Consider the following 14,684-nt stretch of genomic DNA (forward strand, 5'->3'; position numbering starts at 1 on the left):
ATAGGATTTTATCTCCTACATAAAGGATGTTATGTCCTACATAGAACACATCCCGTACACGGAGATAAACTTTTGCCAACACTGTCCTGAAAAATAAAATTTACTTTGTCCACTGTCCCATGATTCTGTAGAAAAATAAAAAAAATAAAGAAATAAAAATTCAAAGGGTTGGAGGGGTATTTTACTGTATTCATTTTAGTATATATAAAGACACTGTAGTGGCACTACTAAAATGTCTCACTTTCGTCAAGCTAATAAAAATAGTATGTGCGCTGCAACCACTATTTACAATACTGAAGTTGGTTCAGTGCCCCAAAACCAAACCCTGCATAGGGCCCACAAACTGTTTGGGGGCAGCCCTGCTCTCATGTGTTAGCCTAGCTGAGCAGAAATACTTGAGACATGGGGAGCAGCAAGCCTGGTTGTGTCCAAAGTTTAAAAATCAGTCTCCAACGCTCACAAATTACTTTGCAGATGTGTTCCAATTGCAACAATAGCAACATTTTTTGCATTTAAGTGGCCTCTTCGACCTTTGTTTATTCGCCTCATTATCTTTTACATTGTTTATTCAGGCATCTGTATGCAGCTTGCACCCATATACCAGTGCGGAAAGAAAGCTTATGAATCCTAAAAAGGTACGTACTTTATTATTGTTTGATCAGGTTAGGGCTCCTGCTGCATTAACACTGTTGGTGTGAAGTGTCTTGAATTCCTCTCTGCTATCTAAATCCTTCCTTTCAGACAAAGCCCGGGGTTATTCGCCCAATGACAGCCATTCCAAGACTCACAGTCGAGGATGAGGAAGAATTTCATCAAAACCCTTTCAGACAGGTTGTCGGCAAGCAGACCTTGACTGACAAAAGAAAGGTAGGCTGATGGCATTAAAGTGCCTGTGTATGTTTTTTAAACCCATAATATCATACACATTAGTTGTACTTTTTTCTTAAGTAATAGAATCCAAATTCCTCAGGGGCTTAAAATGTGGCGGTTAAAAGAGAAGTATCAAGACAGTTACAATCAGACTCCACATTTGACAAGCTCTGACGGCAGAATAAAGTTAAGGATGTCTAAAGAAACTCCTCAAACTACAATTCTCTTAATAATCTATTTCTAAAAAATGTTTTTTGGATAATACCAGAGCAAGTCCCATCTGGTAAAGAAGGCCTTGTGATACAATAAAAAAAAGAAAAACTCTGCCAAAGTTAGTCAGTGAACCTTGGGTTCACAGATCAATTGTTGTGATACATATACTGCCTGTTACATCTCTGGTCAAACCAACCCAACTGGCATAAAAAAATGTGGCATTGTATGTTTATGCAAACCATGGTTATAATACATTTGTGATTTGATACATGAGGTTATATCTAGGCACAAATGCCACATGGTTACGGTTAGAGAAAGATCATGTTTTGGCTGAAAACAATATCTCAGTAAAAAACAACTGCTTTTCATGGCATTATTCCTTGTTCAAATACAGCAACAGGTCACTTAAAACACCCATGTTCTGGTGCCTAAAAAGCCGTCGAAAGACGCAGCAATGACTTTTTTATTTTCTAAAAAAGGGATTTCAGGTTTTTTTTAACAGTGGTCTGCAAAAATCTCCATGATAAAGTCAGCTCATATTCATGTAATCAGAACTACACTTCCTTAGAAACACTGACATGATACATACATATGTACAAATTACAGCCCGACCTAGTCATGGGTTCATGTGGTCACAAACATAGACTTACATCAAATTACAAAGTAGAAAGTGGATGTTGGTGCCAAATTTGAGGAAGCTTCCTCAAAGCCATCTTTAAATATTGCACTCACGAAAATGTGTCAGATGCAGGGTCACAGTGACCTTGACCTTTGACCACCAAAATCTAATCAGTTCATCCTTGAGTCCAAGTGGAGGCTTGTGTTAAATTAATAGAAAGTCCCTCAGGGCGTTCCTGAGATATTGTGTTCACAAGAATGGGCTGGATGTATGGATGTATGAACGGACAACCCAAAAACATAATGCCTCCAGTCACGGTGAAAGCTGGATATCGAATTGAACACACTACTTATCATTTCTTTCTTTCTTATTTTTCTACATGCAAACTCCTTGTCAGACATTATCGCTTTATGCTTCAAAACATGGCCCTTAATATTAAAAAGACAGACTGACACAAAGTCACAATTAAACAAGAGCCAAATGCCTCCTAATTTACTGAAGACTGCAAAGGGAATTACATCACACTGAGAGATTAAATTGAGTTTCAGTGATCAATGCAGTACTCTGAAATCACTTTCCTTTATCCGTCCATCTTTATAAATCTTTTTGTCTAATTTTCTGATGTCTAATTTTCCAAATAGCCACACTTATTGGTGCATTAAAATTAGACTCATATTTTAGGTGACAGCAACACAAGAAGTTTCCCTGCATTGCATGTGAACTTTTAAACTCGGGTTTAAAAGGTTTCGTTTTAGAGACACAGAATAAATGCAATTATTTTCAAAGTTTCCACTTTACACTTCAAACTCACACCTTTCCACAGCGCTCGCATATTGAGCTCCTAACTTTTTACACTGTTGTGTGTTTTTCTGTTTGTGCATCGGGCTTGTGTGTGTGTGCAGACAACAACATAATTTATACAAGTGATCCAAATGTAAACAAATAAGCTACTTTCAAAAAATTATTAAAACCTACCAGACCCAAATTTGTGTTTTAGTGCAGGACTTTAAATGTAATAACATTTTAATGACTAACTGTAATTCTTGTGTTTTATATTTAGGTGTTTACATTTTTAACAATATGTTATTTATTACTTGAGTACATTTAATTATTTATTACAGATATCATGTAGTTAAATTTCATTACATATCTCTTATCTCTATGAACTCTCACTTTTATTGGTATCCGCTTTATCAATTATAATGCATAGAGGTCCATTCTGCTCCAAAGCCCCTATATGTAAAAATTCTGAGTTATTTTAGCATTTCTCATATTCTTATGATATTTGTTTGCCCCAGAGTCAGATCCATTTTGAATCCAATATTTGAAATGTACAAACCCTAAAGGGGCTTTAAAACATAGAGGTTCAAACTTTTAATAAACTTTTGAAAAAGACTGAACCCAACTTAAAATAAATTACAGATTTGGCAACGCAATTTAAGTACATTGCCCAGTGCCTCTGTTGAGATTACTTCCGGCAGGAATAACAACAAAATGTCTTCACTAAAATGATTAATGTGATGTTGGGCAAATGTAGACTGCCTGCCACCATCCATTTATTTACCCGAAGTCACCTCAAATGAGTAGGATTTTAAGGTGCTAGACTCCTGCTTTCATTCTAACTAAACTTAATTGGATTCCTTTTAGACCATGGCCTACAGCGCTTCAGCTGTGTTGTCTCTTCTCCGCTTGGTCTAGTTTTTACTAAATCGCCTGTCTCGTCAGTCAGTCTCTTCAAATCCTCTGAGAGGACGATTCCTTTTGCTTCACAAGTTGTCGAGTTGTGGTGCATTTCCAAACCTTTTCTTGTCAAACTACTTTAAATGGGGAGCTTAAGAAAGTTGCTCCTGTCCAGCTTTCCATCTTGCTGGAAGACCCTGAAGTAGTGAAGAGTGCTGAGTTTCGCCTGTCTCACCAGAGAGCCTCTTCAATCCTCTGAGAGGACACGTCCTTTAACTTCACAGGCTGTCACGGTTGTTTCCAAACTTCTTGTTGTCAAACTACTTGAACTAGGGAGCTTTTAAAAAAAAAGGTTGCTTCCGGACTGATAAAGCATATGGGAAAAGTTATCATTTTTAAAGCCTTACAGGTCTAGTGCATAGGATTTAGGGGGCGGCAATGGAAAATAATATAATAACTATATTTTCTTTGGTGTATAATCACCTGAAAATAAGAAATGTTGTGCTTTCGTTACCTAGAATGAGCCAATAATATTTACACAGGGATCGAGCTCTCGGGTCCACCATGGCGTTGCAACTTTATGCTTCTACAGTTCCCCAGAACGGACAAACCAAAAACTGGCTTTAGATAGGGTTCTTTTGCATTTTTGTGTTGGCCACTGAAGTTAGCAGCCCCTAATTGATTAGCAGCATCGTAAAAACACAGATTTTTTTAAACACAAAACTGCTTTATTTAATGTTTCCACTGGATTCAATCACCTGGTCCAATTGTTTTGGAGAAGAAGAAATTTCAGTCCCTGTAAAAACCTCCTGAACATCTGGATCAGTAAAAAAGTGAGCACTCATTAGCAGGTGCTGAGCTAGCCCCCCATTTCCAACATGTAGAACAATGTCAGAGAGACGGTAGTTTGTAACATGAAACCGTTTTAACCAGTGTTTTTACCAGTTTCAATCACCTGGAACGTTTGTTTTGGAGAACCCAAAGTGTGACTTCACACTCAGCAGATGGGAGAAGTTTCAACTGTTTGCACACCGCAGTCCTTACCACTAGATGCCAATAAATCCTACACACTGCTCCTTCAATTTAAAACAAAACACCAAAATAATATAACACTGCCTCTTTCAGTGACAACTTCAATTTTCCTGCTTGTGAGGAAAAACAGTTTTGAAGAGCAATCAGCAGGGGAGATTGTGTCAGCACAACCTTTTGTCTTACACAGCAGCAAGTGAAGGACAAATACACACATTTAAACTGCAAAAAAAGATATATAAGAGATTCATGTTTCTAAATAAGGTGGTGCAATGCAACGACCACAGAATTAATGGCAGCTTCCTGATGCTTCTGGTGCACGAACTGTATTTTCTCTCTGCACCCCATACAGGCAGAGGCCTTTGCAGGAGTCTGGGTTCGATTCTGACCTGTGGCCCTTAGCTGCGAATCATCCCCTTTTCTCTCCTCCTCCATTGCTCTGCAACTGCTCTATCAATAACAGCAAAAATGTCCTGAAAAATCTAAGAAAAAAATATAAATAAAAAATGGAATAAACATTTACCATATTATAAAATTCTTTGGCAATTTTCATTTCCCAACTCCTTTTCACACAACGTGACAGGGAATTAAAAATTAAATGTTTTTTTTTTTTTTAAAAAGAAGATGAAAATACGTGATCCTCCTCAGTAAGACCACAGCTGTAAAACCATCTTAAATGGAATCTACATTGTTAAGCTTCTTGCGTAACACTGAGCTCTATGCAAAACTGAAGTGTTAACCCCATTCATTTGTTGAATATAGGAGAGTAAATGTCACAGCCAACAAGGTTCTAGATACACAATGAACCGATGACATTGTAAACACTTAAACCTTAACTGAGTGCACACTCAAGAATATTCCACACTGGAGAGGTTGATAACACATTAAGGTTCCCATCACGTTTGTCGCTAAAAACACAATTTTCTCTCTGAAATGCAGCTATTTACCTCCAGAAAAACAGCAAATAGTCACTTAAGATACAAAGATACCACTGGCTGCTTATTCCCAAGGCTATCGTGTATTTACCTTTGTAAATGGTTTGTTGTGATATGTGCATAATAATATGCACGCATGTGTTCGAAGCGGTAACATTGATATTCAGTGTGTGATGTAACCTGCGTGCTACCTTGACACAGCCGGCTGTGCGTGGGATTAGTCTACTGCTGTCATTGAATCCAAGGTCTTTGATTCACTGCAAATGACATTATGCAGTAAGGTACTCATTAATATATCTCAGCCCCTGTTTATTAAATATAAGGCGATGTTTAATTTAAACACTGTTGATGCTTCTTATTGTTAAAATAAAAGGGGATAGAGAAAAACAAAAAGCATCAGTTAAAAACCAAACAAAGGAGGCGACCTCTAGCTCATTCCTCCTCCTCTTCCATCTTTAAAAAAAAAAGGGGAGTATATGATGAAGACGTAAACAGCAGAAAAGCAAAATATCATAAAAAGACAGAGTGAATGGCAAATTCTCCTAACTGCATGTAGCAAGCATTGATACTGCACGACTGATGATTTTCAGTTTTGGTATGTGCAGACTACTTGGAGCAGTGCTGGCTGTACAGCAGCAGAAATGACCTGCTGTATCTCTTTTTCTCAAACGACGGGTGAAGCAGCCTGTCACTTGAGGAGCTGTCCACTGTTATCAGGGTGTCCTGCATGCAGTGGGACATGCTCTCCATCGGGGGTGATCGCTTAGCCATCACCATCGCTTATCCCAGGACAGAGCTGGCCTTCAGCCTGTCAGCAAATGAGATGCTGTTGCCACAGTAGACCACTCCATAGGGGATGGATCATTTATTCATCACAACAGATAAATAATAAGTTGTGAATAAATCTGAACTAATGGGATGTTTTTGCACACAAATGCATCAATGGTTAAGATACATAGAAAGAAATAAGGGTATTTGTTGTGTGTGCAGCTGTGACGTTATCAACATGTTGACATCAGCTAACATTTACAATCCCAATGCCTTTCTAAAAACTCACAGATGATGCATTTTGCATAATTTGACAGCCCACACACTCGCTCTGCTGTTCATTCAGGCCTTTTGCTGCTGTCACTGATTTGCCTGGTTTCTCTCTTTGCCACCTCTTTCTTGTTCTGTTTCTATCCTTATCCAACTAGCACCAACATCTCAGTCCTGACAGTGTATGTTTATTTTATATCTCACTCATATAAATCTGCTGGGTTTAGTTTGACCTGACCTTACTCATTAAGATTCCTGCGGACTTTCTCTTGCTTTGATTTAATGCACCACAAGTGTAAAACACAAGAAATACAGTTTAATATACATATTTCTGCTTGATTTGTTTTGCCATTTCCTGAATTAATTACAAATCAATAATTTAGCTTTTTTATTTAAGTGAATTAATGAATTTAGAGCCATAGCCTTAGATACAAAAGGTACAAAAGATGTTATATATTATCTCTCTCTATATTCCCGTGTCTTTGAAGAAAGTGTTTCAGTTATAGAGGTGAAGAATTTAGAAACACTGCAAATGCTACTTAATGAGAGAGCTGTTGAAGGCAGATATGATCAGCCAATTAATTTGAGAGTGCCAGAAAAAAACAAACGCTGTTAGTGATAATATACAATTTAATTAGGGAGAAAACCTGAAAGGAACTCTGCAGCTTACACTTTTTTGTTTCTTTCTTTTTCATTTTGTACAGCGGCATTTGATCTGCTTTATATTTTTTTTTATTTTGCTGGTCATGTGGTTCCTATATGTGGTCAGGGGCCATTTGGCTGACAGATTTCAAGGGCCATAATTATGGCCCTATTAAGGCTGTTTAATTGTCTCTGGGTTTCGTGTTTTTTTCAGATTCTATGTTTTCAATTTTAATTTATCTGAATTTTGTGTATTACAATTTAGGCATATTTTGTATTCAGAAAGAGTGCCTAATCATGCGGTGGATTAATAAAATGTCAAAAATTCAATTAGAAAATTCAATGAATATCAAAATGTTTGATATAATGCAAAACATTCTTGGTAAATTAAAGTACTTCACATCTGAGCCTCATGTTGCTCTGCTCCAGATTTAGCTTTCAGCGTCAACTTCCTCAGTTTTTTGGATGACTTAGCACAGGTCTCTCCCATATGACTGCAGGGTTCAACAATTGCATTCATATTCACGATTTTTTTTCTGGCAACCCAAAGTCAAAGAATAAAGTAATTTTCCACACAATTTAGTGGGATTTGTTGATTTATACAAGATGCAGTTCACGTGTAGTAAACTTCCTGTGAATATAACCCACATACCCCCCTTCTTTAAAAAGCAGACAAAGTCAACTGCAGGTGCACTTCAATTCTGGTGCTAGCTGAACAATGAGATGTGAGTGATGTTTAGCTTAATGTACAAACATCAGATGCTTCCTGTAGACCACCTGAGAAGCAGGGGAAGACAGGATTTGACTACAGACTGTAAAAATAATGGACTTAGCCACTGTGACGTCACCCATTGGTTTGTGGACTCAAGGTGACTTTATTACTTTCTGTCTTACTTTATTAAAATTCAACCTTTCAGAGTTGCCATGAAAAAGGAAAATTATTTTGCTGTATTCATGTCAGTGTGTTTCCTGCAGGATCAGAAATTATGAGTGGTGGTGGCTGACTATGGAGTGCAGGGAGAGGATAGTGTCAGCAAATGTCCCTTTAAAAAAAAATTAAAAAACTTGTTGGTGTGTGGCCCTTTTTTAAATTTATTATTCTGTGCCACCTCTTTAAATGCAGAAGATTTTGCAGGTCTCTTATTGAGTTGCAGCGTGGTTAATTGATCATTCGATCCTGTAAAAGTTGATTGGAGTAATGGATGAGAAGAGAAGCGGAGTGCACGGTGAGCAAATGCAAACTTTTATACCAGGCACAATAAAAAGGCTAAGTTTCACTTTCACTGCACATGATGTTCAGCAGTTCAACAACACGCTGGGGACAACAGTACACCTGGCCCTCCGAGAGTGTGGCACAGTATATATATTTCTATAGCGCTAGGAAATGCTAGGAAATGCTAGGAAAAAAAGCTTGCCACAAATAAATGAATGTATGGAAATACTGCATTTGTTATATTAATTGAGTGTTGTATTTAAGATGGCAGTAATCCTCATTTTAAGTATTTACCTACAGATACATTCTTGTTCTATGGAGTTTATGACCACAAGCAGCACTGTAGCGCACTGTTTTTATGACCGGGTCTCCGTTCTGTTTGCACTTATGTTCACATCTGAGCAGGACCAATGGTTTCACAGTATTCTACTGATTGACAGGTGGCAGCAATTTACCAAGAAATGCGATGAGCAGGGGGCGAGAGAGAAAACATGGATACAAACAATGCAGGATTTAAAATACTTTTAAAAGTCAGCTTTGCAAATGTTTTATGATGAAGGGAAGGGTACACACACTATGCATTTGAGTGAGTTTAAACATAACTTTAGTTTGTTTACAATACCAATACACTAGACAGCTTTAACTCAAGTAGAAAGTTTTCACATGTAGCCCAGTGCACAAAGGCCAGCATTAAAGAAATACCATGGCGAGTATAAACACAGATGTATCAAAGGTGTTTGCTCTGCCTTCCTTGACAAAGGAAAAGTGAGCCGGTCTGTTGAGCCTCAAAACAAAACAAAGTGCAACGAAACAGAAGAAGAAAAACTTTGCACTGTGATCAAAGTGACTGTTTGTGACACCAGATGGATCCATCTTTAAGCTGCATTAAGCTGTCTATATGAGTGCTGCTCTGTAGCATCTAATGCAATAAAAATAAACAGCGAAGACAGACTGTAAAGTTGAAACTTTTAAAAAAAAAAAAAAAATCTATTGTCCAACACTGTTTGTATTTGAACTATGTGCAACCTCCAGGTTAGTACATATCCTGTCCTTGGCTTTAATCTTGTCTATTCAAGAAACAGCATACATTTTTTCACTCTTTCTCAGCTTAAGAAAGTAGAAAAATATTCTGCTATCACTTCTTCTAGCGCTTGCCACGGCACCTCAGCAAACAACCCACGGACAGACTCCAGGAAAGGAACACTTTTTCTTTTGTTAAACAGTGTTATGATGCCTGTGATGTCCATCTCATGGCAGTGAGATGACTCATATTAAATTTATTAAAATGTAAGCCATGATCAAGAGCATAACATGAGACTGACTGGTATGAACCTCCACGGTCTGCAAAATGTATTATTGTGGATGTGGCACACGCAGCTTTTGATACCAAAGGTTCTATATGCCACATTTAAAGTATTCATAGAGCAGCATACAATTATTTATGTAAAGATATCGTGGAGTAATCGCGTCCTGAGCAAGATCTCCAAAAAAAACAACAACAACAAAAAAAAAAAAAGGTTCGTATAATATCCTACAAATTCGGACCCAAAGAATGCCGTTACGTCCGTAACATAAAGTTATGTAAGTTATGGAGAAAAGGTTTAGGATAAGAATAATGGTGACAATTAACCTTAAAATGTCTCAAAGTTCACACAGTCCTTAACACGTTTCCTGGGGAAAGTCCTGTGTTTTTTGGTCAATACACCACCACTACCTGCCTCCTTACTGCACGGCTGGGACCCCTTCCTTTTTAACTCCCATCAACATATTGGACACATGATCACATAGCCTTCCAAAATATGTGGATGCACAAATTGCTTTCTCATGATTACATGGGATATGTACAAATTTTTGCGCGTTTACAAAAACTTTGCACAACATTCAAATCAAAGGCCCAAATCAACAGATTATACAGATAGCCATGATTATGGGAGTCCTTCAACATCCCAGTCTTCAAGATGTTTTTCAAGATACCATAATGAAACTGGCACAAAAAATAATTTCAAATCAAACTCAAGTTTTGAAAATCAGTTCCTCCCCTCAGGCAGACGATACACGGTCCCCTTAAGCAGACACAACTACAACTGTTTCAAAAAGTCCATGACATCCCTAGACACCACCTAGGCTGGAATATGTATATGCTATAGTTGTATTTATTATTTTGCCGTTCAGAACAGTATTATTGTAATATGTGTGCATTTACATGATGACGCAGATGGGCATGTGCAACTGATGGAAGAGTGTATTTTTTGTTTTTATTGTTGTTGTTTTTTTAAAACTATGCTTGGATGTATGTATTGGTATTTTGAATGTCTTTTACAGCTGACATTGTGAAGTCCATAGCAGATTTTCCACTGGGACAATAAATCCTATCCTATCCCATCCTGTCCTCTCCTACACTATCCAATCAGAGCAGCCTGTCCTGAATAAAGTCATGCTCCCTCTGTATTTTAATCTGAGTTTTTCGTTTTTTTGTTTTAGTAAGCCGGTCTGGCAGTGCATTCATGTTAGTAGCATGTATGTCTCCCTCTGCCTAATCATCACCACCAATTTGCATTGCGTGGGTAAAGTGGTTATCCTTGATACTGGGACGATGGTTGACACCCTCCATATTTCCTGCTGGTTAACACTGCTAGCTCTGTCACCTCTGTTGCAGTTGTTAGTGCTGTTTATGGAGTAAGCACCGTTAGCTGCTAACCACTGGCTCAGCCACCTCCATGTTGAGAACCGTGTCCAAACAACTAATATGCTCTTAATTTTGCAGACCAGAGTTCTCGTCTTTGACCATTCAGCCAATACAACAGACCACACATCAGTTTAAAGCATCAAAATTAAATTAAGTTGCAAAGCCATTCCAAAATTGTGACATAAACAAAGAGCAGGTGATTGAAGCCATTATGCAATCCAGAAAGATAATTGTCAATTAAATTAACAATGAATATTCATCACAGTGCAAACCTCAAGCTGTCGCAGCTGGAACTATTTTCAAGAGATTTACTGTGGAAACTGTGAAATTAGTCCAAATGGAAAGTCTAAATGAAAACCAAGAGAAAGTGTTTGGAAATTGCTGCTGCTTTCTAATTGCTCTATCTCTCTTTCTCTAGAAATGCATGAACCTACATAACCCTTGTGTCCATTTCTGTTTCAGGTGGAAAGTAAAAGTCTTGAAGAGGCAGGAAAAGATTTTCACAGGAGTTCAAAAGGCCAAACACTAAGAGAAGAGAAGAAGCCTGAAAGAAGAGGTCCATTCTCAGTATGTGACCTGCAGATCACAGAGCCTGAAGACCAGATGAGTCTGCCTGTTAAAGACGCCTCAACATGTTTCAGCCCAACGGACGGGCGGATGGAAGCTTTTGAGACTCATATTTGAAGAATTAACCCTTAACCCTAAATTCTTTTGTTTCTTATTGAACTATTATCTGCTGAGGCACAATCAGTATTTAGACACACAAAAGTTAAAGTAGGAATGACAAGTTAATGGCACCTTAACACAATAAATGAATGAGTGCACATCCATATGTACAACTTTTTACAGAAGATGACAACAAAAGGTTTAATAATGCTCACAGAGATGAAACATATGCATGCAACTGAACGTTCCCTCAGCCCCACCCCCGCAGTTACTGTTTCTGCGGCCTGTCAAGCTTTCCATTCACACATATACAGTTTACAAGTGGTAAATTCACCACTCAAAAATCTTTGTTTTTTTTAATAAATGGGTCCTTAGTTTCAGACAGTAGACAGTGTTGCTTGTGTAGAGACATCCAATGCTTGACAGACCTGCTGTGGGGACAGGTTTAGCGAACAGGAAAATGGTGCAAAACATCAAACAACAAACAGAGAAAATTGAACTGTGAGGTGGTTCTGATTTTAAAAGGTTTTCTATGCAGGATTTTCCTTAAAAAAAAATCCCTCTCAGTCATCACTTATGGTAACTCCTTCAACTGGGCATGATGCAAATAAGTAGGTGAACATCACATTGTTTCAGTTTTTCCAGTTAAGATGCCCTAACCTGCTCCATGTGTCAGCAAAAAGTTTAAGCAACATATTGCTTGTTTGGCTTGTCTGGCCCTGGCTCTTTTTTGGCGAAGCTTTTTGCGCCTGCAATGTATTTCAAAGCAAGAGCAAGCTGTTGCTTAAGCCTGGGCCATACTGTCTGCATGAGCAGTGTGTGACAGCTATCTGAATTGCTGTGCTCACACGTGCATTGTTCACAAAGAAAGCATTGCTGCTGCAGAGCTGCCTACTGCTACAAGTATTTCAATAAAAGCTGTTACGCCACCTATTTATGGAGCCATGTAAGCTGCTGCACTGTCAACAACAGGGTCATGCATATATTTCTCGACAAAAAGCCTTGTATGAACACATGAAGGGATTCTGTCCATAAAAGCGTTTCAAGAGGGCACTTATTTTGAAACAGAATCCAGAAATGTTGATTAAAAGATAAATATTTACATTTTTTTCATGTCTGTGACAGATGTAGACATTAAAACTGTAATGTGGTACAATGTCAATATGATTATCAAAACTTTTCTATGAAAACGAAAAAATACGCAAATATAGCGAGGCAAAATGGCAAGCCAACAAAGCTGGGGTTGGCTTCAAATTTTGCTGACAATACTGTTTCCGAACGGTAACTGATAATTTCTGCATAGTATACCTTTTAGAGTAAATCAAATCTGTTTGAATCAAGGAACAAAAATGTAAAAAGCTTGCTATGTCTCACAGGCTGTTTAATTCACAAACATGATAGGTCATTATAGTATAACATAAAATACATTTTAATGATGTAACTCATTCACCTCTAAAGATAATAGTATTTAAACATTATTGAATGATTAAGGACAAGCTTTAATATGTAATAAAGAGCATCCCAATCTCACACTATGTTTTGAGTTTTACATCCCTCTGTTGCTGTGTGTACATGTCTGTGTCAGTAAAGAAATTCTCGGTTAAGACATGAAAGTCTGCTTGATAAAAGTTATGGGAAAAAATGTGCAGACATGCAGACATGTTATTCAAGAGTAGGATCTTTTAAAGACTATCATCAATTGATTTCTCTCCTGGATGTTCTGACACCTCTTTGTGTCAGCCCCGTGAATGACTGTCGATCAATCCAGAGTGCACTGCGCTTCTCTCCTAATTTCAGCTGTGTTTGGCTCCAACCCCATCAGCGACCTTTACATGGAAGCAGCTAATAGATGGATTTTCCTACACCTGATTAGAAATCCTCAAAGAAAGGCCTACTCAACCTCAAAGGGGCTCTTGAGCTCCACTCAGAGCCTCCACGACCTGCAGCGGACCTCACAGTGATACAGAAGTCAAGCAGTAAATTTGTGCCCACAATCAACATGAAGAACTGTTGAAGCAGTGTTAGAAAAACAACCTGAATGACAGCTAACAACCTCGACCTTGAATTCACCTGCCTAGAGAGCTGTCATTTTGTTGTAGGCACTTAACCCTTTGAAACCTAGGGCAACATCATTTTTCTTTAAAACGCCCTTTATGAGTATTGAAACTTTTAAACCCTGAGCAAATTGGTGTGTTTTCTTTTAAAAGCATGGGAAAATGGCAATGTGTAATGTTGTTTTTTCCCCCACTCATTTTCAGGTAATTCTCTTGTTCTTTTTTTTTTTTTTTTGCAAATGTTTGAGTTAATTTCTTTTTTCTTTGCTCATTGCCTTTTTCCCCCCTTATGTTTTTGGAAGGAATTTAAGCCAATTTGCTCAGGTTTTACAGGATTAATCTTCATTTATCTGTCAGGCACATTTGTAACATGGTTAAATTTAGAGCAGTTTTTACTTTAGGTCTGGTTTTGGTGTACATCCCTGGGAAAAAAAAATATGATATAACTTCAGATATCTTGGGCAAGCAGAATTCATGTTTGTTTAATGGTTATATAATAAGTACTTTGGGATCAGATTAGCTCAAGAACTGACAGTATTTTTGATCACTGCTGACTGGAAAAGAGATAGTTTAACTCTGGTGTGAAAATACAGAATAACGCGATTTAACGTAAACCAGAATGTAACATCGAGAAAATGACATCAAATTTAATTATCATAATATTTTCCCTCCTGTCCCATCTCAATCCCACAACAGAATAAAAACAGTAATAATAATATTAATCATGTTCTGTACCAATTCCAATTTTGTTCCTGTTTGGTTTCAGATAATAAGGACAGCACTTATTATCCATATTTATAACTGCATATAAATCTAAATAAACTAACCATATTCAATCAACTATACAATAGGTTTATAGAATAATGCTGAAATACCTGAATGCCTTAAAACTATATTGTACATGTTTGTTATTATTACATTTTTTAAAAATCTGTTTTTATACCTTTATTGTAATTTATTTACTTTATATGTACCAATCAGCCAAAACATTAAATTGATAAATACGTTATACTGTTTGCACCAAACACTTTGGAAAATT

The 14,684-nt window shown here is 37.5% G+C and overlaps 1 protein-coding gene across 3 annotated transcripts in view; it reads left to right on the plus strand.

Moving 5' to 3' along the window:
- LOC121954475 (muscular LMNA-interacting protein) overlaps nt 1–13,121 on the plus strand; it is a 59,043-nt gene extending 45,922 nt beyond the window's left edge. For all 3 annotated transcript variants that reach the window (XM_042501985.1, XM_042501983.1, XM_042501984.1), the window contains 3 exons: nt 573–635; nt 742–867; nt 11,388–13,121. In XM_042501985.1, the coding sequence (XP_042357919.1) occupies nt 573–635; nt 742–867; nt 11,388–11,609 (411 nt within the window). In that variant the 3' untranslated portion in view covers nt 11,610–13,121. The remainder of the gene's footprint in view (nt 1–572; nt 636–741; nt 868–11,387) is intronic.
- The last annotated feature ends 1,563 nt before the right edge of the window (nt 13,122–14,684 follow it).

Source organism: Plectropomus leopardus, chromosome 15 (genome assembly GCF_008729295.1).
Source record: "Plectropomus leopardus isolate mb chromosome 15, YSFRI_Pleo_2.0, whole genome shotgun sequence".
Classification (NCBI taxonomy): Eukaryota; Metazoa; Chordata; class Actinopteri; order Perciformes; family Serranidae; genus Plectropomus; species Plectropomus leopardus.